Below are 26,167 nucleotides of genomic sequence, written 5' to 3'. Positions count from 1 at the left end.
AAAAATGCACTGGTAGGCTCAGCTTCTTGTCTGAATGCATTCCTCCACTCCTTTCCTTTTCCTCTCCTGGAAAAATAAGCCAAGAGCCCCCTGGCCAGAAGGCAAGAAGCCCCCAGGAGGACCCTGAACTGGCACCAATTGTCCCCTCCCCCCACCTCAGCTGGGTGCCACTTTGCCTGCAGGAGGGCTGTCCTTGCCTCTTGGTCAAGCTTTGCACAGAGGGATAACTTTCCACTCTCACCATCAGAAGTAAACCCCCCTCCCATCTCTCAGCCCGGGAAGAGGGGGTGGATGAAGGGAGAAAGGAGCCCCCCACCAGTGCTGTCAGGCATGGGTTGCTGCTGCTGCTATTCAGGCGGTTCCCGGAGGCTTGTTGAGGGGAGCCCCTTTGCAGTAGCTGCTGCCCCAAGTGAAATGCTCCTGGGGGACGGTGCCCAGATCAGAGCGGAGTGTCTATGCCTGGGATGGTTGGGGGTTGGGGTTGGGGGGCTCTAGCTGTGCAGCTCAGGGAGATGGTGCCACTTTGGAATTGACAGGCTGCCAGGGCCACAGGAGACAAAGGTCATTTATGCCCGCCAAATGAGGAGGGGGCTCTGCAGGGCTGGTGACTGGAAGAGGCTCAGATTTGCTCCTGGACTTGCTGGACATTACATTGCCTTGGTGAGAGATAGGTGTCAGGATGAGCAAACCCTGGAATAAGACAAGATGGGGCTGGAAGCAGAGGAGCAGCAGGCTGGGGTGTGTTGGATAGAGAGGGTGGTCTTAGCAGATGGAGGGAAGGGCAGTTACCAAAGCAATGAGCTCATTAAGGTGGCTTCAACCCAGTCCAAAAAGGCTGCAGCAACCGGGATTGCATTCCGGACATGCTCAGCAGCCCCAGGGCACGGGGGCACATCCTCTCTGCTCGAGATGCTCACTAAGAGGAGGAAGGTGCCCAAACTGGCCAGAGAGCCAGCAGCTCACCTTGGACACAGCATCCCCGTGCTCCGATGGGCACATGTTCTTCATGCGTGTGTGTGCACCGGCATTTTGCTCGCCAGTCTGCCACGTTAAAGCCAGTTCTTCTCCGAAGCCAGAACTCTCCCACCTCCTCGGGGCATGAAGGAACAAAGAGGAATCCTTGGCATCGGCAGCCCGCCACAGTGCAGGGCACAGTGGCTCGTTTCTCTGAAACACAGAATAGGCCGCTCAGCAGAAGAATCCAAAAGGAAGGATGGCAAGTCTCCCGGCAAAGCAAGCGGGGCGCCTCTGGGCCCCAAAGCCTCCTCTGGAGGGGGGACCCTGGCCAGCTGGCTGAAGACCCCCCTCTAAGCGGGAAGTCAAAGGACCCTCGAGTTCTCACATTTGGCTTTATTTTGGACAAGGTACAGTATTTGACAGAGGAAGAGGCGGTGTGTAAAGTCCTCTTAAAAGCCCCACCCTGCATTCAAGATGGGGCCGAGGGTTCATTAAGGCCATTGTTGGGTGCCCCTTTTTTTTAAGACTCCAGAATCTCTGGGCTGGGCAATGAGCCCCACAAGATGCCTGTCTCTCCTACATGCATCCTTGAGTCTCATGGTGGAGAGAGCGGAAAGCAGGTTGTGGCAGCCGGTTCCTGCCTGTGACCAGAGAAGCTCAGTTCCGAAGACCCAGGAATGCACCCGACTCCCTGGAACAGAAACAGCCACGATGGCTTGCAGACGGAGGCAAACAGCCCCGCTTGGATAGTTGGAAGGCAGCTCTGCCTTCTTCTGCCCATTTGGGAAAGAGACGCAGGTCTGCTGCCCCGTGCATTAAGACTTGCGGCACAGGCTGGCATCGCTTCCCACCCTCCCTTGGAAGAAACAGTGGATCCCTTCCATTGGATAACAGGCCTGAATCTGAGCTGGAAATGTAGTTACAGGAAGTCCTCAACCTATGACCACAATGGAGCCTGCCCATTACCATCATGTCATGATCATTATAATTAACACCAATCATCATGTGACCAATTTTACGAGCATTTTCTGCGGTGGCCATTAAGCAAATCACCATGGTCATTAAAAGAATCCAGTTAATGTCATTAAGTGAATGCCATGGTCCTTAAGTGAGCCCATTATTCACTATGGGGCATTTTTGCCAGAAACATTGCAAATTGCTGGTCTGGAGGATGCTGCAAAGGCCCAGAAATCCATCCAGGCCAGCTGCCCAGTGCCCAAAATGTGGTCATGTGACTGTGGGAAGCGGGACCACCTTTGGAACTTTAGGATCAGGTCATCAGTAACTTTGGGGGGATCCCCCATAACCCTGAATGGTCACTAAGCAACCTTCGTAAGTCCACTTCCTGTATTTATTTAAAGATTTCTATAGGACACATCTTGCACCACACAACTCTGGGAACCTAACAACAGCGATGACAACAATAAAAACAACAGGATAAGAAAATAAGAACCAGACCTCCGTCTCCCTCAGCAACATTCACTCATCCATATGATCTCCTGGACAGAAAGCCCTAAGACATCCTTAGGAAAGTGCAGATGACCTGACTGACTGCCACGTGGGGCTTTAAGCATGATAGCAATAGCACTTTATATATATATATATATATATATATATATATATATATATATATATATATATATATATATATATATATATATATATATATATATATATATATATATATATATATATATATATATATATATATATATATATATATATATATATATATATATATATATATATATATATATATATATATATATATATATACATATATATATATATACATATATATATATATATACATATATATATATATACATATATATATATATACACATATATATATATACACATATATATATATACACACATATATATATATACACACATATATATATATACACACATATATATACATATATATATATATACATATATATATATATACATATATATATATATACATATATATATATACACAGTGCTTTACAGCCCTCTCTAAGCGGTTTACAACCTTTTGCCTCCAGCAATCTGGGTCCTCATTTTACAACCTGGGAAGGATGGAAGGCTGAGTCAATCTTGAGGGTGTGAGAATCCAACTGCCAAACTGCTGGCAGCCAGCAATCAGCAGAAGCAGCCTGCAGTACTGCATTCCAACCACTGCACCACCAGAGCTCATAACAGATAGAAAGGGCACCTTCAGTTCCACCCAGGAGGAAACTGGGGGCCACCGTATTATATGGCCAAACTGGGGAGTGCCCAGTACCATATAAGCTGTAAAGTCCTGAACCAGTTGTAACTTCCAGATAGTCTTCAAAGACAAATCTCATGTCCAGCGTGTTGCAATAGTCCAACCAGGGGGTGACCAAGGCATGAACAACCGTAAGCGATGGGTCCCAGTCCAGGAATGGGCACCACCTGTCTGTCAAAGGCCTCCCTAGTCATGTCTGCCATCTGTTCCTCCAGGAGGACCACCACACGGTCTATCAGCTCTGTCTGGCCTATTTGATGTTTCTGGAAACCACTTCCCCCCACCCCGTGGGCTTCCACAAGGGATGAAGGCCAGCCACGCACCAGCAGAGCCTATTCACTGCAGCCTCCGAGTGAGCTGCAGTGTGTGCACCAGAAGCACCCACGGAGAATGGCCAGCAGTGCCTAACAGGAGCTGTGGGGGCGTGTAGCAGAAGACCTCCTGGAGAGCCAGTCTGTGGCCTTCAGCACATTCAGAGCTTTCTGGCCCTTGGCGAGGCTTTGCAGGAGGAAGGCAGGCAGGGCTGAGCAAGCAGAGGGCCTGTGAGTAGACTCCACCAGCACTGGGTTTTCCTCCAACCTTCGATAGAAGGGTCTTCAGACTCTGTGTCCTAGCCACATGAGCTACCATAGCCCCTTGTCCCACTGCCCCCTCCCCATCTGCAACCTCCCTTTGGAAAACAAAGCTCCGCCACCCTGTTGAGCTCACTGTGCATGTCTCAGCGTTGCACCCTGGCTCAGTGCCTGGATCCCAGGCCAGCAGCAGCAGGTGGAGGAAGACAGCTGGCTGCCAGCAGCAAAGAGACAAGGGTCAGCAGCAGAGTGTGGAATGGCCAAAATGGCAGGGTCGGGGAAAGAAGCAATGTGTTGCAGAGCAGAACTGATAAGTCCTGCCTTTACAACGGTGCTGTCATAGCTTAATGACCACAACTGGGACTTGCCGTTGTTAAGCAGTATGGTCACAGTCATTGTAAGCCAAGGACTACTTGCAGTGAGTCCCTGAAGTTGAAACTCTAATAATTTGGCCACCTAATGAGAAGGAAGGACTCACTGGAGAAGAGCCTCATGCTGGGAAAGGCTGAGGGCAAGAGAAGAAGGAGACGACAGAGAATGAGGTGGCTGGATGGAGTCACTGAAGCAGTAGGCGTGAGCCTAAATGGACTCCAGAAGACGATAAGAGGACAGGAAGGCCTAGAGGAATGTTGTCCATGGGGTTGCGATGGGTCAGACAGGACTTTGCAACCAACAACAACAAGTGTGAAAGGACATTAAAATAGACAGCAAGAACAAAAACGTGGATTCTGCCAGAGGAAAGCCATTTTTCATCTATGGTGGCAAAAGAGCCAGATTCCTCCTGACTTTCAGCTTATTTGGTGGCTGAGGCTTCTTCCATGTCTGGGCTCCCCTCCCTTATCTGGGCATCCTGAAAACAGCTGACATCTTATGCAGGATGCAAGGCACCACTCTCAGCCAGGCCCTCTCCTGCCCATCTCCTGCTTTGATACTCACCCACGTTCACCTGATGCAACTTCAGCAGGTGCCCACAGAAGCACTTGGACTCATCACCCACCCGGAAACAATCCCAAAGGTATTCAGGACAGCGCCAGCCAATGTAGAGACCTGCAGAGGAACAGTGGGGGGGGGGGCTTGCAGAAGGCTGGGGGGCTGTTTGGATGGCCATTAGGGGCCCAATCTCTGGCTCAGCTAGCTCAAATCCCACCCAGCAGCCTCAACACTCATTCCTCTCTCTTGGAGGGAGGAGGAGGGCATCCCAGATGCCAGACTGGGAAACATCTTGGATTCTGCCCAGTGTCCTCCTCCTCCTCCTCCTCATCACCAGAAGGAAGCAGAGCATGCAAGCTGCTTCTCAGAAAGCAGCCACTGGTTGCTGTGCCCAACTGCCCAGAATTCTGTGAAGAGGGTCCTTGCTGAGGGTCCTTGTGGCTGGCATCACCACAGAGGCTCTTAGCGCCTTCACTCCGTGGGTCCCTGCAGGGAAGCTCCCACCCACCTGTCTGGATGGACTTCAGGGCCGCCTCCTTCTCCAGGTGGAAGAGCTCCTTGGTGTTCTTGGTGAATTTCTCTCGGTGCATGGCCTTGGCCACCGACACCAGCTCCTCCTTCTCAGCTGGCACGATGGTCCTCATTGTGTAGCCTGTAGGGAAAGCAGCCGGCCTCAGAAGCTCCCCAGCCTGGCTCCCAGCCTTGCTTTGTGTCTGCTGCCTTCAGTGTTGGGCTCCCAGAGAGGCCCTCGCTCCCACTGCTGCTCTCCAGCCCCGCCTTCCTTCTGCTCCCTTCCCTGCCTATGTGCTGCTTCTGGGGGGCTGTGGAAACTGCTACCCTGCTTCGGTCTCTCCCCCAGGGCAGCCCTCTCCCCTCCCTGTCCCTGAAGCTTCCTGCCCGGGGTGGTGGGTGCCCTTTTTGTCCTCTGCTGGGCTTGGGCCTTTGTCAGAAACCACCCGCTTTGCTGCCGGACTCCCCACTGTTCTTTGGTCAGAGCCCAGCCTGGCAGCCAAAGGGAAGCACAATCTGGGCAAGGAGCCACAGCTCTGGCACTCTGTCCTTTCCTCCCCCCCTCTGACCACCAGCTCTGCCTGCCCTGGGACTGGCTGCACTTCTGGGGGGCCGTTGCCCTGGCCGAGTCCCACTGACCTGGCATGGCCTTCTTCGCTGGTGGACCCTTCTTCTTGCCTTTCGTCTGCTCACCCGGGTCCAACCCAGCCGGGGCACTGATTTGCTCCCCATGGCTTTCTGTTTTTTTCAGTTGTGGCGCCAGCCCGTTGGAGGGCTCCTTCCAGGACAGTGGCGATGGTGAGAGTGAAAGTGAGGAGAAGGTGAGAGGGGAGCTCTCGAGTGGCACAGAGGATGGCTCGCTGATACTCATGCCCTGTGGCTCTGGCCACTCGGACGAGGAGGGCAGAGAGGTGTCTGGGAGCTCGTCCTCCCCTTCCAAGGAGGTCGAGCGCGGCAAGACTGTGTCTTCATCACTCTGCAGGGAGGTGGAAGTGGGCAGGATCAGCTCTTCCTCTACCTCACGAGCCGTGGGTGATGTGCTGCTGGGCATCGGCGCCACCTCCTCCTCCTCCTCCGCCGCCACTGCTGTTGCCTCCCAAGACTGAGACGTTGCTTCCATGGGTTCCACTTCCATGCTGGTTCTGTTGGATACAAGCAGGAGATGCAATCGGATGGCCGCATGGCCATAGCAAGGGTACACAGAGAGTTCGGTGGAAGGGAGCTGGGCAGAGGCCAAGATCGCTCAGATTCGGGCCGGCTTGGACTCCGACTGGGCAGAGTCTGACGATGGGGAATCGAGCGGTCTTGGGAATATTACTTGGGAAGAATTCAATCCTTTGACTCCGGAAGAAGTGGACAGGATCATGGGGAAGCTGAGTTCCACCACTTGTTTACTGGACCCGTGCCCCTCCTGGCTGGTTTATGCAGCTCGGGAGGGGACACGAGGCTGGCTCTAGGCAGTAATAACTGCTTCTTTGAGAGAGGGTAGCTTCCCCCCCCGCCTTGAAGGAGGCGGTGGTTAGGTCCCTCCTCAAGAAGCCTGTTCTGGACCCGGCCATTTTGAATAACTACCGTCCGGTCTCCAACCTTCGCTTTTTAGCGAAGGTTGTTGAGAGTGTGGTGGCTCATCAGCTTCCTCTGTTCCTGGAGGAAGTGGATTATCTGGACCCCTACCAATCGGGCTTTAGGCCTGGGTACAGCACGGAGACGGCATTGGTCGCACTGGTGAATGATCTCTGGCGTGCTCGGGACAGGGGTTGCTCCTCTGTCCTAGTCCTATTAGACCTCTCAGCGGCTTTTGATACCATCGACCATGGTATCTTACTGCAGCGCCTCAGGGGGTTGGGAGTGGGTGGCACTGTTTTACAGTGGTTCTCCTCCTACCTTCTGGGTCGTTCGCAGTTGGTGTTGGCAGGGGGACAGAGGTCGACCTCGAGGCCTCTCGTTTGCGGAGTTCCTCAGGGGTCGTTCCTCTCACCTCTCCAGTTCAACATCTATATGAAGCCACTGGGTGAGATCATTCGTGGTTTTGGGGTGGGGTATCATCAGTACGCTGATGATACCCAGCTTTTTATTTCCACCCCAGATCAACTCAGTGATGCCCTCTCCGTGATGTCCCGTTGCCTGGAGGCAGTGAGGGTCTGGATGGGGAGGAACAGGCTTCGTCTAAATCCCGACAAGACCGAGTGGCTGTGCATACTGGCATCTTGGGTTGTCCATTCTATTCCATCTTTATCTATAGGGGGTGAGGTGTTACCCCCCGTAGATAGGACTCGCAACTTGGGCGTCCTCCTTGATTCACAGCTCAAGTTTGAAGATCATATAGGAGCTGTGACCAGGGGGGCTTTTGCCCAGGTTCACCTGGTGTGCCAGTTGCGGCCCTATCTGGACCGGGATGCCCTGCGCACAGTCACTCATGCGCTCGTGACCTCTCAGATAGACTACTGCAACACTCTCTACATGGGGCTGCCCTTGAGTACCACTCGGAGGCTCCAGCTGGTGCAGAATGCGGCCGCGCGAGTTGTGATGGGGGTCTCCCAATACTCCCATGTAACACCTCTGCTCCGCGAGCTGCATTGGCTTCCAGTTGTCTTCCGGATGAGATTCAAGGTGCTGGTGATGACCTATAAAGCCCTAAATGGCATGGGTCCGGGTTATTTACGGGAGCACCTTTTGCCGGCGTCAACTTCCCATCACCCTGTGCGCTCCCACAGAGAGGGCCTCCTCAGGGTGCCGTCGGTCAGGGAATGTCGACTGGCGGCCCCCAGGGGGAGAGCATTCTCTGTGGGCGCGCCTGCCCTCTGGAATCAGCTTCCGGTTGAGCTCCGGATGGCTCCCGTCCTTCGCTCGTTTCGCCGCGACCTGAAGACTTGGCTATTTGAACTTGCCGGCCTGGACTGAGGGACTGGGATTTTAGATTTTAAAAATTTTAAATTTTAGAATGTGTTTATTGTTTAGGGCTATTTAATTTAATTCTATTTTAATTTTTATACATTATGTGTTATTTATAGTGTTTTAATTGCCCTGTACACCACCCCGAGTCCCTTCGGAGAGGGGCAGTATATAAATCCAAATAATAAATAAATAAATAATAAATGTGTGCCTGGCCAAGGATCCCTGGGCAGCCGGGCTCTCCCATAGGGAGTTGAGGGAACCAGCTCCCTCTGGGTATTCTACGTCCAGCAGATCATGCAAAGCCCACTAGTAGGCTTTCTGCTGCTGGGTTCTGCCCCTTGTGGTGTGAACGCCAGAGCCTCCTTGCCTGAGACGACCACCAGCCCATTGAGCCCCGAGCCCCAGTCCGGCCTTGTGATCTGCCTGCCAGTGGAGTAATTGGACACTTTCCAGGCACTCCGAGGTGCCTTTTCCTACCAATGCAGTGAAGAGGACAGGTGAATTACCAGGCCGGGAGGGGCGCAGGGGGCGGAATTGGGCAGCTGGGGGGTGGTGGAAGGTGAACAGGAGTCTCATCCACCCCCATAGCTCCTCTACCTTTGTGGGATTCCCCGTTGGGCAGAAGAGCAGCGGTGGTGTAGAGGCCTGGATTCCCTGGTGGGGGGAGGAAATGTTTCCAGGGCAACAGAAGCCTTGTTTTATTGGCATAGCAGCGGCCAGCTGGGTTCCAGGTGTTGAAAGAAAAATTTTCATCAGGGTCCAAGCTGGGAATAAATAAAATGGAGACTGCTTTAGAAAAAAGGTTGGAGTTTATTGAAGAGGAGAGCCAGACAGAAAGATGGCTCTGGGAAAGCTGACCAAATGTAGTAGGGAGTGGTGGGTTTTTATACCTTCTTGAGCTTTTGTTTGGAGTTGTTCCTGTGGCATGAACTTTGACCTGAGTCTGAGTGTACCTTTCTGGTATTCTGATGGTGGTGGGTCAATCCTGGTATGTCCCAAAGGTCATATCCTGCTTCCCTGGGGCTGTGGTTGATGCCTATGTCCTGTATTGGATTTTTTGGTTTGAGGGATTGTTGATTCTAGGGATCTTTGTCTTTCTAATCCCATCTTCCTGGCTTCAATCTTTCTGGCAAATTATCACATCTGCATTTCTGCAGGCCTGGTTTCTGTTTGGGGCAGAGAGACTTGGGGGGTGGGGGGTTCTGCCTTTAAGATCCTTTGGGGAAATATAATATTCTGCCTCTTAATATCCCCCGAAATATTTCTTTCTCTGGGAGGGACTGACTTCCCACAATCTCCCCTTTGTGCCATAACAGTGTGGGTGACACATTTTTACTAGCACAAGATTAAAAATTGATCTGGTCAGGGAGACTTGATAAACAGTCTTTTAAACTATAAAGCCAAAGAAGGGGGGGAAACACTAATAGAGGTAGTAAAAAGACCTCCTTGTAGTGGGTCCCAAAAGGGGGGGCTTTTCAACCCATTAAGGTCTAAAACCAGGGCCAACGTTCTGTTAGGTGGAACAGAAATTTATAGTGTCCAATATTCTGGAGCCTTCGATACGCCCTTGTTGGCTTTGATCTCTCCACCGGCTAAAACCATTTAATGGTAGCGTAGGTCAGCCACAAGTTGCCTTCCTCTTCTTCACCGGGATTTCATGGATATTTGTCAAACGTTTTGCTGACGTTAAGGTACATTATGTCCACTGCATTCCCATAATCAACTAAATCAGAGAGTGTGTCAAAAAATATCAAGTTGATTTGGGGTCACCCCCAAACCCATGTTTGTCTTGCTAAGCACTAAAATATGATGGGACTGAGATGGCCCCCATGACTCCTTCCAGACTCCTGGACAACCTGAGTTGGAGACTTCAACTCACCTATGCTCTCTCTGTCTATGTCTCTGTCTCCCTCTCCCCCTCCCTCCCTTTCTCCCTCCCTCCCCCTCCCTCTCTCTTGTCTCCTGATTCCTGCTGGTGATTCTGCCCAGCTCCATCTAGACCCAGGGAAGCAGCAGCTCTGCTCTTTGCCCTCCTGTCACGAAAACTGTGCCCCATCCTGACCTGTATCGGGAAAACACTCCAGAAACTTAACATTTGGAAAGGAGCAGGCCCAGATAATATCCCGGGACGTGTCCTTAGGGAATATGCAGATGAGCTGGCTTGTGTTGTCACAGATATTTTCAATCTCTCATTGCAGCAGACAGTGGTCTCATTGTGCTTTAAGACGGCCATCATCTTGCCAGTGCCAAAAAAAGTCCACAATTACAGCCCTCAATGATTACCATCTGGTTGCACTGACATCCACCATTATAAAATTCTTTGAGAAACTGATAAAGGACATTATTGTATCTAGCCTCCTGCCAGCATTTGCTTCAGTTTGCCTACCGACCAAATCGCTGTACGGAGGATGCTATTTCTTCCGTTCTCCATCTGAGTTTGAAGCACTTAGAGGAAAGAAATACTCATGTGTTTTTGTTGTTTGTCAACTTCAGTTCGGCGTTTAACACAATCATTCCCCAGCATCTAGTAGACAAACTGGCCTTTTACGCTTAAATACTCCTTTGTGCAACTGGATTCTGGATTTTCTTACCAACAGGCCCCAATATGTGCGAGTTGGAACAAATACCTCTAATACCATTTTCTTGAGCACAGGTTCTCCCCAAGGCTGTGTCCTAAGTCTGCTGCTGTTCACCCTGTTGACCCATGACTGTTGTGCTAGGTTTGCCACCAACAATATTGTGAAGTTCGCAGATGATGCAACAGTCATGGGCCTTATTCATGATGACAAGGTGGAAGCTTACCGCAAGGAGGTTGAAGGGTTGGTGAACTGGTGTAAGGAAATCAGCCTAGTTTTAAATACCGGAAAAACCAAAGAGATGATTGTCGATTTCAGAAAAGGCAGGCACAGCCACACTTCTCTGTGCATTAATGATTCACCTGTGAAGATGGTTACCAGCATCAAATTCCTGGGTGTGCAGCTAACCAGTAGGCTGGCTTGGTCGCTCAACAGTGAGAAACTGGTGAAGCGGGCACAGCAGCGCCTGCATTTTCTGCGTCACATGAACAGGGTCTGCAAGATTGTCTGGGACGTTACACATCCTCTTCACGACCTGTTTTCCTTGTTACCTTTTGGGAGGAGGGGGCTTTGTGGTATCCATAGCAGAACATCCAGATTCAGCCATAGTTTCATTCCATACAGCATTAACCTTGTGATCTCTCAGGCTTCCTCCTTCCGTTATATATTCAAGATGGACAGTATTTAATATTTTATTGTTATGCATATGTAGGGGTGTGGGTCTATACATATGTTGTATATAGTATGTTTTAGGTGTGTGTCATGTATGTTTCACTTTGAGAGCGGGCAACTAAATTTCATTTTTGATGTGTGCCGTTGTGCCCACAGTAAAAAAATGACAATAGAGGTTATCTTGTCTTGTCCTGTCCTGTCCTGTCTCATCTCATCTCATCTCATCTCATCTCATCTCATCTCATCTCATCTCATCTCATCTCATCTCATCTCACCTCACCTTATCATCTTCCTTGTTCATCTCCAACCAGGTCCTCCTGGCAGCAGATCCACTCTTTCCTTTCCCTTCCTTGGACGACTGACCCAGCGAACCGCCTGCCCACCTTTTTCCTTTGCTTTTATCTTCTCTTGTGAGCATCTGTTCCAGTTGTGCCTCAGTTTACCTATTTGCTGGTGCACCTCCATGGTGATGTAATGGGCTACAAGAGGAAACAGGAGGAAGAGCCTCAACAGAGATGATGATCTCTGGGGGGAAAAATGTGTCCAAGGCAGAAATGAAATTTGAGGAAGGGTCTCAGACCTAAGGACTTTCTTCCTTTTCACAAAGATGAAGAGAGGGAGGTGGATTCAGCCTTGCAAAGTTCTGTTACTGTAACTTTGTAATAAAAGTAATGTAAGTCCTAAACAGATGAGAATTTCCTGGTATTTCATTACCTGTTCCTGATCTGCTGAAGACACATGCAGCTGGGTAACATCCCATAATAAGCATGGGGGGTGCACTTAGTGAAGGTGAGGTATCTGAGGAACTGCCTCACCCCACTTGGACTAGCTGGTCCTTCTCGTTCCAGTGGAAGCAGCCTAATTTGGATCCCATCAGCCAAAGAATTTCTGCTGCTGGGCTCCAGGAGAAGAGCCTTTTCTTCTGTGCACCCCAGCCCAAGAATATTCTACCATCAATGGTGAGATTTACCCCCCCAACCCCCCCCCCCACACACACACTCCTGGCCTTCTGGAAGAGCCTGAAAACCTTGCTCTGCTGCTCAGCCTGGGGCCCTGACAGAGTAGGGTACCTTGGGGGTGTCTCATGGGGTAGAGAGGTTTCTTACCCCCAGGCTGTCCATCACCTTGGAACTTAACTTTAAATCTTTTTATTCTAGTTTCAATTGTTTTTAGAACTTTTTAACTTTTATTACATTGTAAGCCACCCAGCCCCTTCATGGATTACTGCCTTGTTGTGACGAAGGGGCTTGCGTAATTCAATGAAGCTATGAGCTATGCCGTGCAGGGCCACCCAAGACGGAAAGGTCATAGCAGAGAATTCTGACAAAACGTGATCCACTGGAGAAGGAAATGGCAAACCACTCCAGTATCTTTGCCATGAAAAATCCTATGGACAGTACCAAAAGGCAAAACGATATGACGCTGGAAGATGAGCCCCTCAGGTCGGAAGGCGTCCAATATGCTACTGGGGAAGAGCAGAGGGCTAGTACTAGTAGCGCCAGAAAGAATGAAGCGACTGGGCCAAAGCCGAAAGGACGCTCAGCTGTGGATGTGTCTGGAGGTGAAAGGAAAGTCTGATGCTAAGATTTTTTCTCCATAGGAACCTGGAATGTAAGATCCATGAATCAAGGAAAGCTGGACGTGGTCAAACAAGAGATGACAAGACTGAACATCGACATCTTAGGTATTAGCGAACTAAAATGGACAGGAATGGGTGAATTTAATTCAGATGACCATCAGGTATACTACTGCGGGCAAGAATCCCTCAGAAGAAATGGAGTAGCCTTCATAGTCAATAAAAGAGTAGGAAAAGCAATACTGGGATACAATCCTCAAAATGATAGAATGATCTCAGTTCGAATCCAAGGCAAAACATTCAATATCACAGTAGTCCAAGTCTATGCCCCAACCACCGGTGCTGAAGAGGATGAAATTGACCGGTTCTATGAAGCCCTACAGTACCTTATAGAACTAACACCAAAAAATGATTTCCTTATCATCATGGGGGATTGGAATGCTAAAGTAGGAAGCCAAAAGATAACCGGAATAACAGGCAAGTTTGGCCTTGGAGTACAAAATGAAGCAGGGCACAGGCTGATAGAATTTTGTCAAGAGAATACGATGGTCATAGCAAACACTCTTTTCCAACAACCCATGTCCTACACATGGACATCACCAGACGGTCAACACAGAAATCAGATTGACTATATGTTCTGCGGCCAAAGATGGAGAAGCTCTATACAGTCAGTAAAAACAAGACCAGGAGCTGACTGTGGCTCAGACCATGAGCTTCTTGTTGCAAAGTTTAGGCTTAAATTAAAGAAAGTAGGGAAAAGCGCTAGGACAGTCAGGTATGAATTAAATCATATCCCTGTTGAATATACAGTAGAGGGGACAAATAGATTTAAGGAATTAGATCTGATAGACAGAGTGCCTGAAGAACTATGGACAGAGGTTCACAACATTGTACAAGAGGTAGCAACCAAAACCATCCCAAAGAAAAAGAAATGCAAGAAAGCAAAATGGCTGTCTGAGGAAGCTTTGCAAATAGCTGAGGAAAGGAGGGAAGCGAAAGGCAAGGGAGAAAAAGAAAGATACGCCCAATTGAATGCAGAATTCCAGAGAATAGCTAGAAGAGATAAGAATGCCTTCTTAAATGAACAGTGCAAAGAAATAGAAGAAAACAATAGAATAGGGAGGACCAGAGATCTTTTCAAGAAAATTGGAGAGATGAAGGGAACGTTTAATGCAAAAATGGGCATGATAAAGGACCAAAATGGCAGGGACCTAACAGAGGCAGATTAAGAAGAGGTGGCAAAATTACACAGAAGAACTATACAAGAATGAGCTTAATGTCCCTGATAATCACAATGAGGTGGTCACTGACCTCGAGCCAGACATCCTAGAATGTGAAGTGAAGTGGGCCTTAGAAAAACTGAGCAACAACAAAGCTAGTGGAGGTGACAGTATTCCAGCTGAGCTATTCAAAATCTTAAAAGACAATGCAGTAAAAGTGCTACACTCAACTTACCAGCAAATTTTGAAAACTCAACAGTGGCCACAGGATTGGAAAAAATCAGTTTACATTCCAATTCCAAAGAAAGGCAGTGCCAAAGAATGTTCAAACTATTGCACCATTGCACTCATTTCTCATGCTAGTAAAGTTATGCTTAAAGTCCTACAAGCTAGACTCCAGCAGTATGTGGATCGAGAACTACCAGGAGTACAGGCAGGATTTCGAAGAGGCAGAGGAACTAGAGATCAAATTGGCAACATACGCTGGATCATGGAGAAAGCTATGGAGTTCCAGAAAAACATCTACTTCTGCTTCATTGACTATGCTAAAGCCTTTGTGTGGATCATAACAAACTGGCAAGTTCTTAAAGAGATGGGTGTACCAGACCATCTTATTTGTCTCTTGAGAAACCTATATGTGGGCCAAGAAGCAACAGTGAGAACTGGACACGGAACAACTGATTGGTTCAAAATTGGGAAAGGAGTCCGGCAAGGCTGTATACTGTTGCCCTGCCTATTTAACTTATATGCAGAGCACATCATGAGAAAGGCAGGGCTAGATGAATCAAAAGTTGTAATTAAGATTGCCGGAAGAAATATCAACAACCTAAGACATGCAGATGATACCACTCTAATGGCAGAAAGTGAAGAAGAACTAAAGAGCCTCTTGTTGCAGGTGGAGAAGGAGAGTGCAAAACTTGGGTTGAAACTTAACATTAAGAAAACCAAGATCATGGCATATGGCCCTCTCAATTCCTGGCAAATAGATGGGGAAGAAATGGAGGTAGTGACAGATTTTATTTTCCTGGGCTCCAAGATCACTGCAGATGGGGACTGTAGCCAAGAAATTAAAAGACGCTTGCTCCTGGGGAGGAAAGCCATGGCAAATCTAGACAGCACACTAAAAAGCAGAGACATCACCCTGTCAACAAAAGTGTGTATAGTCAAGGCTATGGTCTTCCCAGTTGCAATATATGGCAGTGAAAGCTGGACCATAAGAAAGGCTGAGCGCCAAAGAATTGAGGCCTTTGAACTGTGGTGCTGGAGAAGACTACTGCGAGTCCCTTGGACTGCAAGGCGATCAAACCGATCAGTCCTAGAGATCAACCCTGACTGCTCTTTAGAAGGCCAGATCCTGAAGCTGAAACTCAAATATTTTGGCCACCTAATGAGAAGGAAGGACTCACTGGAGAAGAGCCTAATGCTGGGAAAGATTGTGTTATGACTCAGGGCCAGCCGGTGGGTCCGGCAGCCGGTTCAGATGTATCGGATGACTCAGATGAGGGGGAGGAGGAGGGTGTGGAAGACGAACCGGCTGATGATGGCTTGGAGGCTTCGCAGAGCCCTCAGCCGGGGCCCTCTTCTCAGCTGCGTGAGCCCGATAGTGCGGAGGATGATGACCCACAGCTGGCCCTGTTCAAGGACGCCCGACGCAGGAGGCAGTCGAGCAGGAACAAACAAAGAAAGGCTGTGGGACTCCTCGGGAGGAGGCACAGGGAGACCACGCCCTGAACTCTAAATAAAAGGAGTGTTTGGGGAGGGGCTGGTTGCTGAAAGCAACCCTTCCGCTTGAGGATTCAAGTTCCTGTGTTTCTTGTTCTGTTGTTTTGCTTGTGAATTAAACTTGGCAGACGCTTTGCAACCTCAGACGCTCTCCAGTCTCTACTGCTTGAACAGGGGTTTGCCTTATTACAAGGCCGGTAGTTGGCTGGTTCAGAACAGTTTGCTTTCAGCCTCCCACCCCTTACTACTACGATGGAGCAGCTTCTTGCCGAGAATGCTCAGCTCACCCAGCAACTCACTTTGCTGGCAGCTCAGGTGGCTCAACTGCAAGCTCAGGTACATGCTGCACCCCCACCCAGGAGGAAATGTCAGATAGCTATGCCGGATAAATTTGCTGGCAATCCAGAACTGTTTCCTGCCTTCCTGGGACAATGCCAGCTTTTTATCAGCGTGAGAGCAGCTGATTTCCCCACTGACCGAGATAAGGTGGGATTCGTGTTGAGCCTTCTGTCGAGGGATGCAGCTCGTTGGGGCACACCTCTGCTGGCACAGCCTAGCCCTTTGTTGGATAACTTTGGGGGGTTTTGTGACCATATGCGCCTCATGTACGAGGACCCAATTAAGGCGCAGACTGCCACCCGACGCCTGAAAGCTCTGAGGCAGGGTCAGCGCCCCCTACAGGCCTATATCAGCGATTTCCGGCTGCTTAGCCAGGATTCCGCCTGGAATGAGGCTGCGCTCGTGGATGCCTTCCAGGATGGCTTGTCAGAGGAGATGTTGGATGAGCTGGCCCGCGTGGACATTCCCTCAGACCTGAATGGGCTGATCCATCTTTGTCTGCGGATCGATGCCCGGCTGCAGCAGCGAAAGAGTCGCCGTGCCACCCCACAGACCCCTGCCGCCCCTGTTGAGCGTGAGCCCCCAGTCCAGAGGGAGGAGCCAATGGAGCTGGGTGCCGCCAGGTCCCGTCTATCGGTGACGGAAATGGACAGACGACGATCGGGGGGGTTGTGTTTTTACTGTGGGGACCCTGGACATTTGGCTGCTTCTTGTCCAAAGAAGCGTCAGCGGGCATCAGTGACCAAGCCTGCCCCAAGAAAGTCTCCTACTTTGCTGTCGGGAAACGGCCCGAGCCCGATCTAGACGGTGTGATAGATCGGGCGACCCACAATGACCATGCCGAGCGACGCCATTCCGACGGTGCCTGTGAACCTCCACGGCATTTGATTTTGGAGGCACGTCTGATCCTTCCTGGCAAGCCAGAGGGGATTCCGGTCCATGCCTTAATTGACTCTGGGGCTACCACTAACTTTATGGACTCAGCCTTTGTGGCCAAATGGGCTGTTCCCCAGTGTCCGGTGGACCCGCCCATGCTGGTGGAGACTATCGATGGTCGAGTGCTCCTGTCCGGGCCTATTACGGCCGCCACGCAACCAGTGTGTATGGCCATCAGTTCCCATGTGGAGGCCATTCAGTTCTACATCACTTCGGATCTGCACTTCCCCGTGGTCTTGGGACTGGCGTGGCTCCGGGCGCATGATCCACAGATCTATTGGTCTCAGAACTTGGTCACCTTCCCAAGTTTGCAATGCGTGGACCACACCCGCCATATCTGTGCCGGCCAGGTGGAGGGTTCCTCAGGGGTTTCCTTGCCTCCCGAACTGTCCGACTTTGCTGATGTGTTCAGCGAGTCAGAGGCGGACCAATTACCCCCGCACAGGCCCTATGACTGTTCCATTGATCTAGTCCCTGATGCGCCTCTCCCAGTGGGGCGTTTGTACTCCATGTCGGAGCCCGAGTTGGCTGCATTGCGGGACTTCCTGACAAAGAATTTGGCTCGTGGTTTCATCCGGCCCTCGTCCTCGCCAGTGTCTGCGCCCGTGCTCTTCGTCAAAAAGAAGTCGGGCGAGTTACGGCTCTGCTGTGACTACCGGAAACTCAACGCCATCACGGTGCGTAACCGCTACCCGCTGCCCCTCATCCCCGAGCTCTTGGACCGACTCCGGGAGGCTAAGATCTTCACGAAACTGGACCTGCGTGGAGCTTACAACCTCGTCAGGGTTCGGCCGGGTGATGAGTGGAAGACGGCGTTTGGTACTCACTATGGACATTTCGAGTACACGGTGATGCCGTTTGGCCTGACCAACGCCCCCGCTGTGTTTCAGCATTTTATGAACGACATCTTTCGAGATCTGTTGGACCAGTTTGTCGTGATTTACCTGGACGACATCCTGATTTACTCCCCGTCGCGTGAAGCGCATCATCAGCATCTCCGTCAGGTCCTGCAGCGCCTCCGGAAACATCGGCTGTTTGCCAAGTTGGAGAAGTGCCAGTTCTACCAGGTGACCATCGATTTCCTGGGTCACCGCATTTCTCCTGAGGGCATCGCCATGGAACCGAGTAAAGTTGAGTCGTTGCAGAGTTGGCAACCCCCGCGTCGCGTGAAGGATGTTCAGCGACTTCTAGATTTGCCAACTACTATCGAACATTCATCCCTGGCTTTGCTGCCTTGACAGCCCCCCTCACCCGGCTCCTGCAGAAGAAGACTCGGTTCCAGTGGAACGCCCCCGAACAACAGGTGTTCCAAGCTTTGAAGGACGCCTTCATGAAGGAGTCCATCTTGAAGCATCCTGACCCGCAACGGCCGTTTGTCGTGGAGGCGGACGCCTCCGACATTGCCATTGGGGCCGTGTTACTCCAGGCAGCGACGCCCAACGGTACCCTTTTCCCTTGCGCGTATCACTCTCGGAAATTGAATCCCTCGGAGCGCAACTATACCATCTGGGAGAAGGAGCTGCTGGCCATCAAGGCGGCGTTCGAGGCTTGGAGGCATCATCTGGAGGGGGCGCGGCATCAAATCGAGGTCCGGACGGACCACAAGAATCTGGAAAGCCTGCAGACCGCTCGGAATTTGAACCAACGCCAGATCCGGTGGTCCCTCTTCTTTGCGAGGTTTGACTTCCGGGTGCGGTACATACCAAGCGGGCACAACCAGAGAGCGGATGCTCTGTCCAGGAAGCCCGAGTACACCCGAGTGGAAGACAAGCTTCCGCCCAGGACAGTGATCCCCGTCGAGTCTTTTGCTGCGGTGCGGGAGCCGGTGGATATACGGGCTCAGATCCGGGAGGCGCAGCAGCAGGAGGCGTGGGTGGCTCAGCGGAAGGAAGAGGTGGGGCCAGATTCGCCTTGGTCGGTCACGGATGGACTTCTGTATTATCGTGACCGGCTCTATGTTCCGGGAGGGCCACTCAGGGGACTCGTCCTCAGCCAGTGTCATGATAACCCGGCTGCGGGGCATTTTGGCCTGTTCAAGACTCTGAACCTGGTCTCCCGTACCTTCTGGTGGCCCCGAGTCCGACACGACGTCCAGTCTTATGTCACCTCTTGCATCCCATGCAGGCAGGCCAAGTCAGCGACAGGGGCCCCGCCTGGTTTACTGCAGCCTTTGCCAACACCCAAGAGACCCTGGGGGGCTGTGTCCATGGACTTTTTGACGGATCTACCCCCATCCTCCGGCTTCACGACAGTGTTTGTGGTGGTGGACATGTTGACCAAGATGGCGCACTTCATCCCCTGTCGCGGCTTACCGTCAGCTCGCGCCACTAGTCGCATGTTCATCCAACAGGTGTTCCGGCTGCACGGCCTTCCTAATAGAGTCGTCTCCGATAGGGGGGCCCAGTTTACAGCCCGCTTCTGGCAGGAGTTGATGCGGGCGTTGGACATTAAGGTTTGCCTCTCGTCCGCGCATCATCCTCAGACCGACGGGGGTACCGAGAAGGTCATCGGCATCTTAGAGCAGTATCTGCGCTGCTACGTTAACCTGCAGCAGGACAATTGGGTGGACTATTTGGCCATAGCCGAGTTTGCCTTTAACAACTCGCAGCACACCTCCACGCAGATGACACCGTTCTTGGCCAACGTGGGTTATCACCCCCGGTTTTTCCCCCTTTCTCCCGTGGACTCACCGGAGCCGGCAGCGAACGAATTCATGGCGGAGTTACAGGCGATCCATCGGTTGGTGCGACGGCAGCTGGAGAAGGCCAAGGCCGACTACAAGAGGTTCGCCGATCGGTCGAGAAGGGATACGCCTCCACTATCGGTGGGGGATCGGGTCTGGCTGTCCACCAGGAACCTACCATCCACTCGGCCGGTGAGGAAGCTGGACCACCGTTACCTTGGACCGTTCCCAGTCGAGGCCATCATCAATCCGGTCGCCTATCGTTTAACTCTGCCACGTTCCCTGCGCGTGCATCCCGTCTTCCATCGGTCCTTGTTGGTCCCCGAACAACCGGCTTGTCCACTTCGCCAAGCGGAACCTCCCCCATCAGGACCTCGTGATGGAGGCAGCACCCCCGAGTACGAGGTCGCCAGCATCCGGGATTCCCGCTGGCTGAAAGGTCGCTTCCAGTACCTGATCGAGTGGAAAGGGTACGGGCCGGAGGACTTCACATGGGAAGACGCGACCGCCGTTCATGCCCCTGCGTTGGTGACAGCGTTTCACGAACAATTCCCATCCCGACCGCATCCGGATCGGCAGCCCCGGGGGAAGGGCCCTGCGGTGCGGGATAGTGTTATGACTCAGGGCCAGCCGGTGGGTCCGGCAGCCGGTTCAGATGTATCGGATGACTCAGATGAGGGGGAGGAGGAGGGTGTGGAAGACGAACCGGCTGATGATGTCTTGGAGGCTTCGCAGAGCCCTCAGCCGGGGCCCTCTTCTCAGCTGCGTGAGCCCGATAGTGCGGAGGATGATGACCCACAGCTGGCCCTGTTCAAGGACGCCCGACGCAGGAGGCAGTCGAGCAGGAACAAACAAAGAAAGGCTGTGGGACTCCTCGGGAGGAGGCACAGGGAGACCACGCCCTGAACTCTAAATAAAAGGAGTGTTTGGGGAGGGGCTGGTTGCTGAAAGCAACCCTTCCGCTTGAGGATTCAAGTTCCTGTGTTTCTTGTTCTGTTGTTTTGCTTGTGAATTAAACTTGGCAGACGCTTTGCAACCTCAGACGCTCTCCAGTCTCTACTGCTTGAACAGGGGTTTGCCTTATTACAAGGCCGGTAGTTGGCTGGTTCAGAACAGATTGAGGGCAAGAGAAGAAGGGGACGACAGAGAATGAGGTGGCTGGATGGAGTCATTGAAGCAGTAGGCGTGAGCTTAAATGGACTCCAGAAGATGGTAGAGGACAGGAAGGCCTGGAGGAACGTTGTCCATAGGGTCCCGATGGGTCGGACACGACTTCGCAGCTAACAACAACAACAAGCCACCCAGAGTTGCCGTATTAGTGAGATAGTTGCCATAAAAAGTTATTAAAATAAAATAAGCTCTCCACTTCTGGGGTGTTTTTTTGACATGCTAAGGTGGAGCTTTTTACCTCTGGACCTTTAAGCAAAAATGCTTAAAAATTAAAAAAACAAGAAAAAAATACTTTTTCTTGTTCCTCTAACTGGGAAAGATTGAGGGCAAGAGAAGAAGGGGACGACAGAGAATGCAAATTCTTGATTGCAATTCCAATTGCTATAACTGAAGGGTTTGTGGCCAACCTCTGTGGCTTCTTCAGGTAAGTGTCGAAATAGGTTCTAGCTAACTGCTGGTTCTAACAATGATTATGTCAAGCAATCCTTAGGCCAAGTGATTAGGATAGACCAGGTCTGGGTGAAGCTAGTTCATGACTCCTTTGCAAAAAGCCTTTAATAATTTCCTAATAAATTAATAGGCCAGATCCTCAGTGGATTAGCTGCAGGTTCCCAAGGTTTTCAAGTGCAAACACCATGTAAAGTGCAGAGCAATGGTAGAGCAGGAGTAGAGACAAGTAGAGACTCTGTACCCCAGAGTTAGCTTTGAGCCCCTCCCCCAGATGGGGGTCCTACCCAGCCTCTCTTGGAAACCTGCAGAGTGGCACTGAGAGAGCTTCTGAAAGACCAGGGAGGCCCATGCTGCTCAGGGAAACATTTTATTGGACAAGAGCATCTGATGGGTGAAGTAGGGTCACCCCCCCATTTCTCCCCCAAGACAGAAACCAGGGAAGCCTTGCTCTCTTCACCCTCTCAATTGCTGCGGTAGAAGGTGTTTGTGCCAACCCTAAAATGAAATAGGGGGCACAGAAATGTCAAAATTCATGGTGGCATGATTGGTGTCCCTTCCCCAAGGCTGAGCATCCAATTTCCTCCATCCCATTCCACCTGACAAAGAAAAGGGAGGACAAAGGAAATTGAATGACAAACGGAAGCTCTGCTAGTTCTCCTGGGAGGACAGGCCAGATCTGATGAGGGGAAGGATACTGACCCAAAGCAGGCTGGGCGAATTCTCCTCGGCCTTTGGGGGCCTCCCTTGAAGCAGTGGCCGAGAAGGTGGCCTCTTTGGTGGGGAGCAGCAGAGCTGCAGGCCATGAGCTCAGGGAAGGCACCCAGGTGGCCTCTCTGCCCCATACAAATGTGAAGCTGTGCTGGGCTACTGCTCTCCAACTTGAGTAGAGCAACTAATGCCAACTCTGAGGGTGGCCAGCTGTGGGCAACCCAGACTGTGGTGCCACCCAAACCACACTTCTCAGTGAGAGGGACCTGGGGAACCTCATCAAAAGCTTTGCTGTGTTTCTTTGTGGGGGAAGTGGGAGAAACGGAGTCTCCAGCCTCTCCCGCAGGAGCTGCTCAGCCCTGGGTGCGGAAAGATCCCCGAGAGAGGGAAAACGTTGGACCGTCCTTTCAAGAGCCACTTTGGGAGGGTGGGGGGAGAGAAAAAAACCAGTTTAGCCCCTGCATTTCATTACCGGGTCGCCCCCCAATCCTCTGCTGCAGATTCCACCTTCTCACGCAGCAGCCAGGTTGTCTTCAGCTGCTGCTTTCCGTTCTTGTCCATCAGATACTGGCCAGCAAAGACGGCGAAGGATTCTGAGGGAGGAATCGGCCAGAGACTCACTGGCAGGTCAAAAGTTGTTGTACCAATTGGGGGGGGGATATATTTCCCATAAAGGCCCCCACTCACTGATGCTATTTTAGGTTGGGAAAGTTTTATGGGCTCCAAAATTTTGCCAACCCCAGCTGATAGGGGGCGGAGGGGGACATTCAGTGAAAAAATCTGCAAGAGGTGGATCTAAGGAAGGGGCGATCTACTAGAATCCCTCCCCCCCCCCGTTCGATTTGCTTCCACACCAAATAGTGAGTGGCTCTACCATCGAGGTTCCAGTTGACGGTGAAGCCAAAGACGGGCTGGCGCCCCTGGTCCTGGATGCCCTGCAGCGGGGATGGCGGGATGGGCTTGTCGGAGGCCGAGACTGCCCTTTTGTAGACGCCGCTGAACACTCCCGTGTTACTGACGCTGTTGATCTCCATGGTGGAGTTGAGGTCATTCTTCCAGGTGCCGATCAGGGAGGACTAAAGGAGAGCGGGAGGGGAAACGGGTCTCGGCGCTAGCTAAGCCCAGCTGTCCAACAGGTAGAGACTCTGACTCCCATTTTCTCCGGGGGATCTGAAAACACCCGCTCCTCCCACGTGCCCGACCCCCAAGGCTGCCCACGCCGGGTGGGGCTGCCAAAGGCGGCGTCCCCCAAGTTCGTCGGTCGAGGCGCCTGCCAGACCGCGTCCGGGTCGACACTCCGCGGAAGGATCGCTCTGCCATCTGGGAAGAGAGCGAGAGAACCAGCCCCGGCTGGACGGGCGTCCGTCCGTCCGTTGGGGATCCAGGGCTTCTGGCGCTCAGCGCGACGGCACCAGGTGCCATCAACCCCGAGGAAGCGGCGCCCTTTGCGAAGCCCGCGACTCCCACCAGCTGCTCCTGCCGCCCACCCGAGCCGAGCTGGGGTGTGTGTGTGTGGGGGTGGGTTCCTGGGGGAGGCTGGGACCCTCCGCCCGCCACCCCGCATCTGACCTTGGCGGCTCGCTCCGAATTTTGGGGTTCGGCAAAGGTTCCGGAGCAGCCGAGCAGGAAAGCGAGGAGCCCCAGTGCTGCCAGGACAATCGCCATGGTGGTCTCCAGGAATCTAGACGTGCCAGCCCCAAGCGGGACGCCCCTTATGAAGCCCCGCTCGCACCGCCTCCCTCCACCGCCCTCGACTGGGAGGGGCAGGCTCCCCGCCCCGGACGCTTCTGCGAAATCTCTGGCCTTCTGCGAGCGCTGAGCAGCGCTTCGGAAGCAAGGGCGGCGGGGGGGGGTACTTCTTCTCGGGAACCCCACCGCGGCTAACCCAACACCGGCTGGCTGTCCACAGCGCTTCTTTCCCCCGCCCCCCGCGCGCGTGTCTGTGTGTGTGTGAGTGAGAGAGAGAGAGAGAGGGAGAGGGAGAGGGAGAGGGAGAGGGAGAGAGAGACCCTTTTGTACGTTTGCTTGCTCGGTCTGCGAGGCTCGCCGTTCCCCACACTTTTGCCGGCCGGCACCTCGCCTTCCTCCTCTTCCTTTCCCCTCCTGGCTCGCCTTCCTGTGCCCGAGGCGATCTACGCGTTGGCGTGCGAATTGGCAGCCCGGATGCTCGTTTCAATGTCCCCTGCAGCCAAACAGCCCTGGAAAACGCCCGGGAGAAAGGGACGGGGCTAGAAGTCCCGCCTGGGGTAAGCCGCGGTGCGGCTGCCGAGAAGAAGTGAGGACGTGAAGGCAGCCGGCTTCAGGGGTTCCATTCCAGCCCGGGAAATATTTCTCCGGTTCTGGCGAAAACCGCCGCTTTGCGGGGCTGCCGCGCTGAGAGAATGCGCTCCCCGCTAAGCCCGGCTCCTCATCCCCGGTGGCGTTGGCCGCCTTACTCCTCGCTCTTCCCGGAAAGAGGCAAATTTCCCCCCCCACACACACACCCTCCGCAGTTTCTGCAGTCCACCTGGGAGAGGAGGCGCGGGGGGGGGGGGCGGAGGGGAGCTGGCAATTTCTCCGAAAAAACTCAGAGCGACTGAAGAACAGAATGCAAAGCGCTCCGCTGAAGGAAGTTGGTCTGGAAGCGGGAGGTGAGAAAGCGGAGATATTCCCTCCCCCCCCCCCATCAGGTGTGTCGGTTGAGGGTCTCATCCTCCCCTCCTCCTAACGTCGGAATCCGCAGCAGCCTCGCTTTAAAGGCGTTTTCCTTTCGTTTTCTCTCGGTTGCTCAATGATCCTCCCTTCTCCTCAGCACTGTTCCACGAGCCACCAAGAACACCAGACTGCTGGCTGCCCCTCCCTCCATCTTGCCTCTGCCCTCTGGCCAGTTTCTCTCAGGGACGGCTGGGCAGAGGGAGCAGAGCAGGAAGGCGAGGAACCCTAACCCTCTCCCTCCCTCGGCCTTCTTTCTCTGAGGATTTAGTCCAGCCACCCCACCCCACCCCTCTCCCTCTCCCCTCCCTGGCACTGGGTTTGGGTTTGACAATAAGGCTTTTTTTTAATTGAAAAGTTTTACAATACATTTATAAATACAAAAAAAGCCCCCCTCCTCCCCCTCCCCTCTCCCCAACCCCTCCCTCCCCTCCCCTCCCCCCTCCCCGACTTCCCAGAGCTGAATACAGGGTATAAAAATACAAACAAACATAATCTAAAATATGCTAACAACAATAAAACATTAAGTTCTATCGCACTTTAACTCTCCATCGTCAAATTATTAATAAAATAACAATTAATTATACATCATATAGATCCACTACTTATTCAAATGCTAAATGAAACTTTTTAGTCCCATATTTATTCTGAATATATTCAATCCATCTTCTCCATTCCACAATGTATCTCTGTTGCGATTGGTCTTTCAAATACGCTGAAATCGTTGCCATTTCCGCCAAGTTAGAAACTTTTAAAGTCCATTCTTCTATAGTCGGCAGTTCTTCCTTCTTCCATGTTCAATAGGTTTTCCAGGTCATTCTCTTGATTTATCGTTTATATTTTCTTTTTAGTTTTTAAAACCTCCCCAAGGTTGTTTTGAATAGCACCCAAATAAAATATCCAGTAAGGGTATCCTTTTCCAAATCATTCCCCTGATCTCATCTCCTTACTTCCACATTCTCTATTTCCTCCGTCGAGCCATTTCTCTTTCCACTGTGAGTTGTGTGTCACAATGAAAGAAGGTCTGAGACCCTTCCCTAAATTTCATTTCTGCCTTGGACACATTTTATTTTTCATCTCATTGTCATTTAGGTCAGGGCTTTTCAACCTTTTCACCCATTGTACCACTTATGAATATGGCAACATCTGTCTACCACCAGTCACCTAGCAAGGGGTCAAAAACCTGATGACCAAAAAAAAAAAAAGAAAAAGTGATGAAGTACAGGTAGTCCTTGACTTACAACAGTTCACTTAGTGACTGTTCAAAGTTACAATGGCACCAAAAAAAAGTGCCCCCCAA

At 51.8% G+C, this 26,167-nt stretch overlaps 1 protein-coding gene across 1 annotated transcript in view; it reads right to left on the bottom strand.

Moving 5' to 3' along the window:
• LOC308661434 (uncharacterized protein) overlaps positions 1 to 23,841 on the bottom strand; it is a gene marked incomplete at both ends in the record, with an annotated part of 53,467 nt that extends 29,626 nt beyond the window's left edge. Inside the window, 2 exons of the mRNA XM_081316361.1 lie at positions 23,051 to 23,246; positions 23,734 to 23,841. Of these exons, the coding sequence (XP_081172487.1) occupies positions 23,051 to 23,246; positions 23,734 to 23,841 (304 nt within the window). The remainder of the gene's footprint in view (positions 1 to 23,050; positions 23,247 to 23,733) is intronic.
• Between the last annotated feature and the right edge of the window lie 2,326 nt (positions 23,842 to 26,167).

The sequence above is a fragment of the Vipera berus genome (assembly GCF_964194415.1).
Source record: "Vipera berus genome assembly, chromosome: 2".
NCBI classification, from domain to species: Eukaryota; Metazoa; Chordata; class Lepidosauria; order Squamata; family Viperidae; genus Vipera; species Vipera berus.
This window is presented reverse-complemented; position numbering and strand designations above follow the sequence as displayed.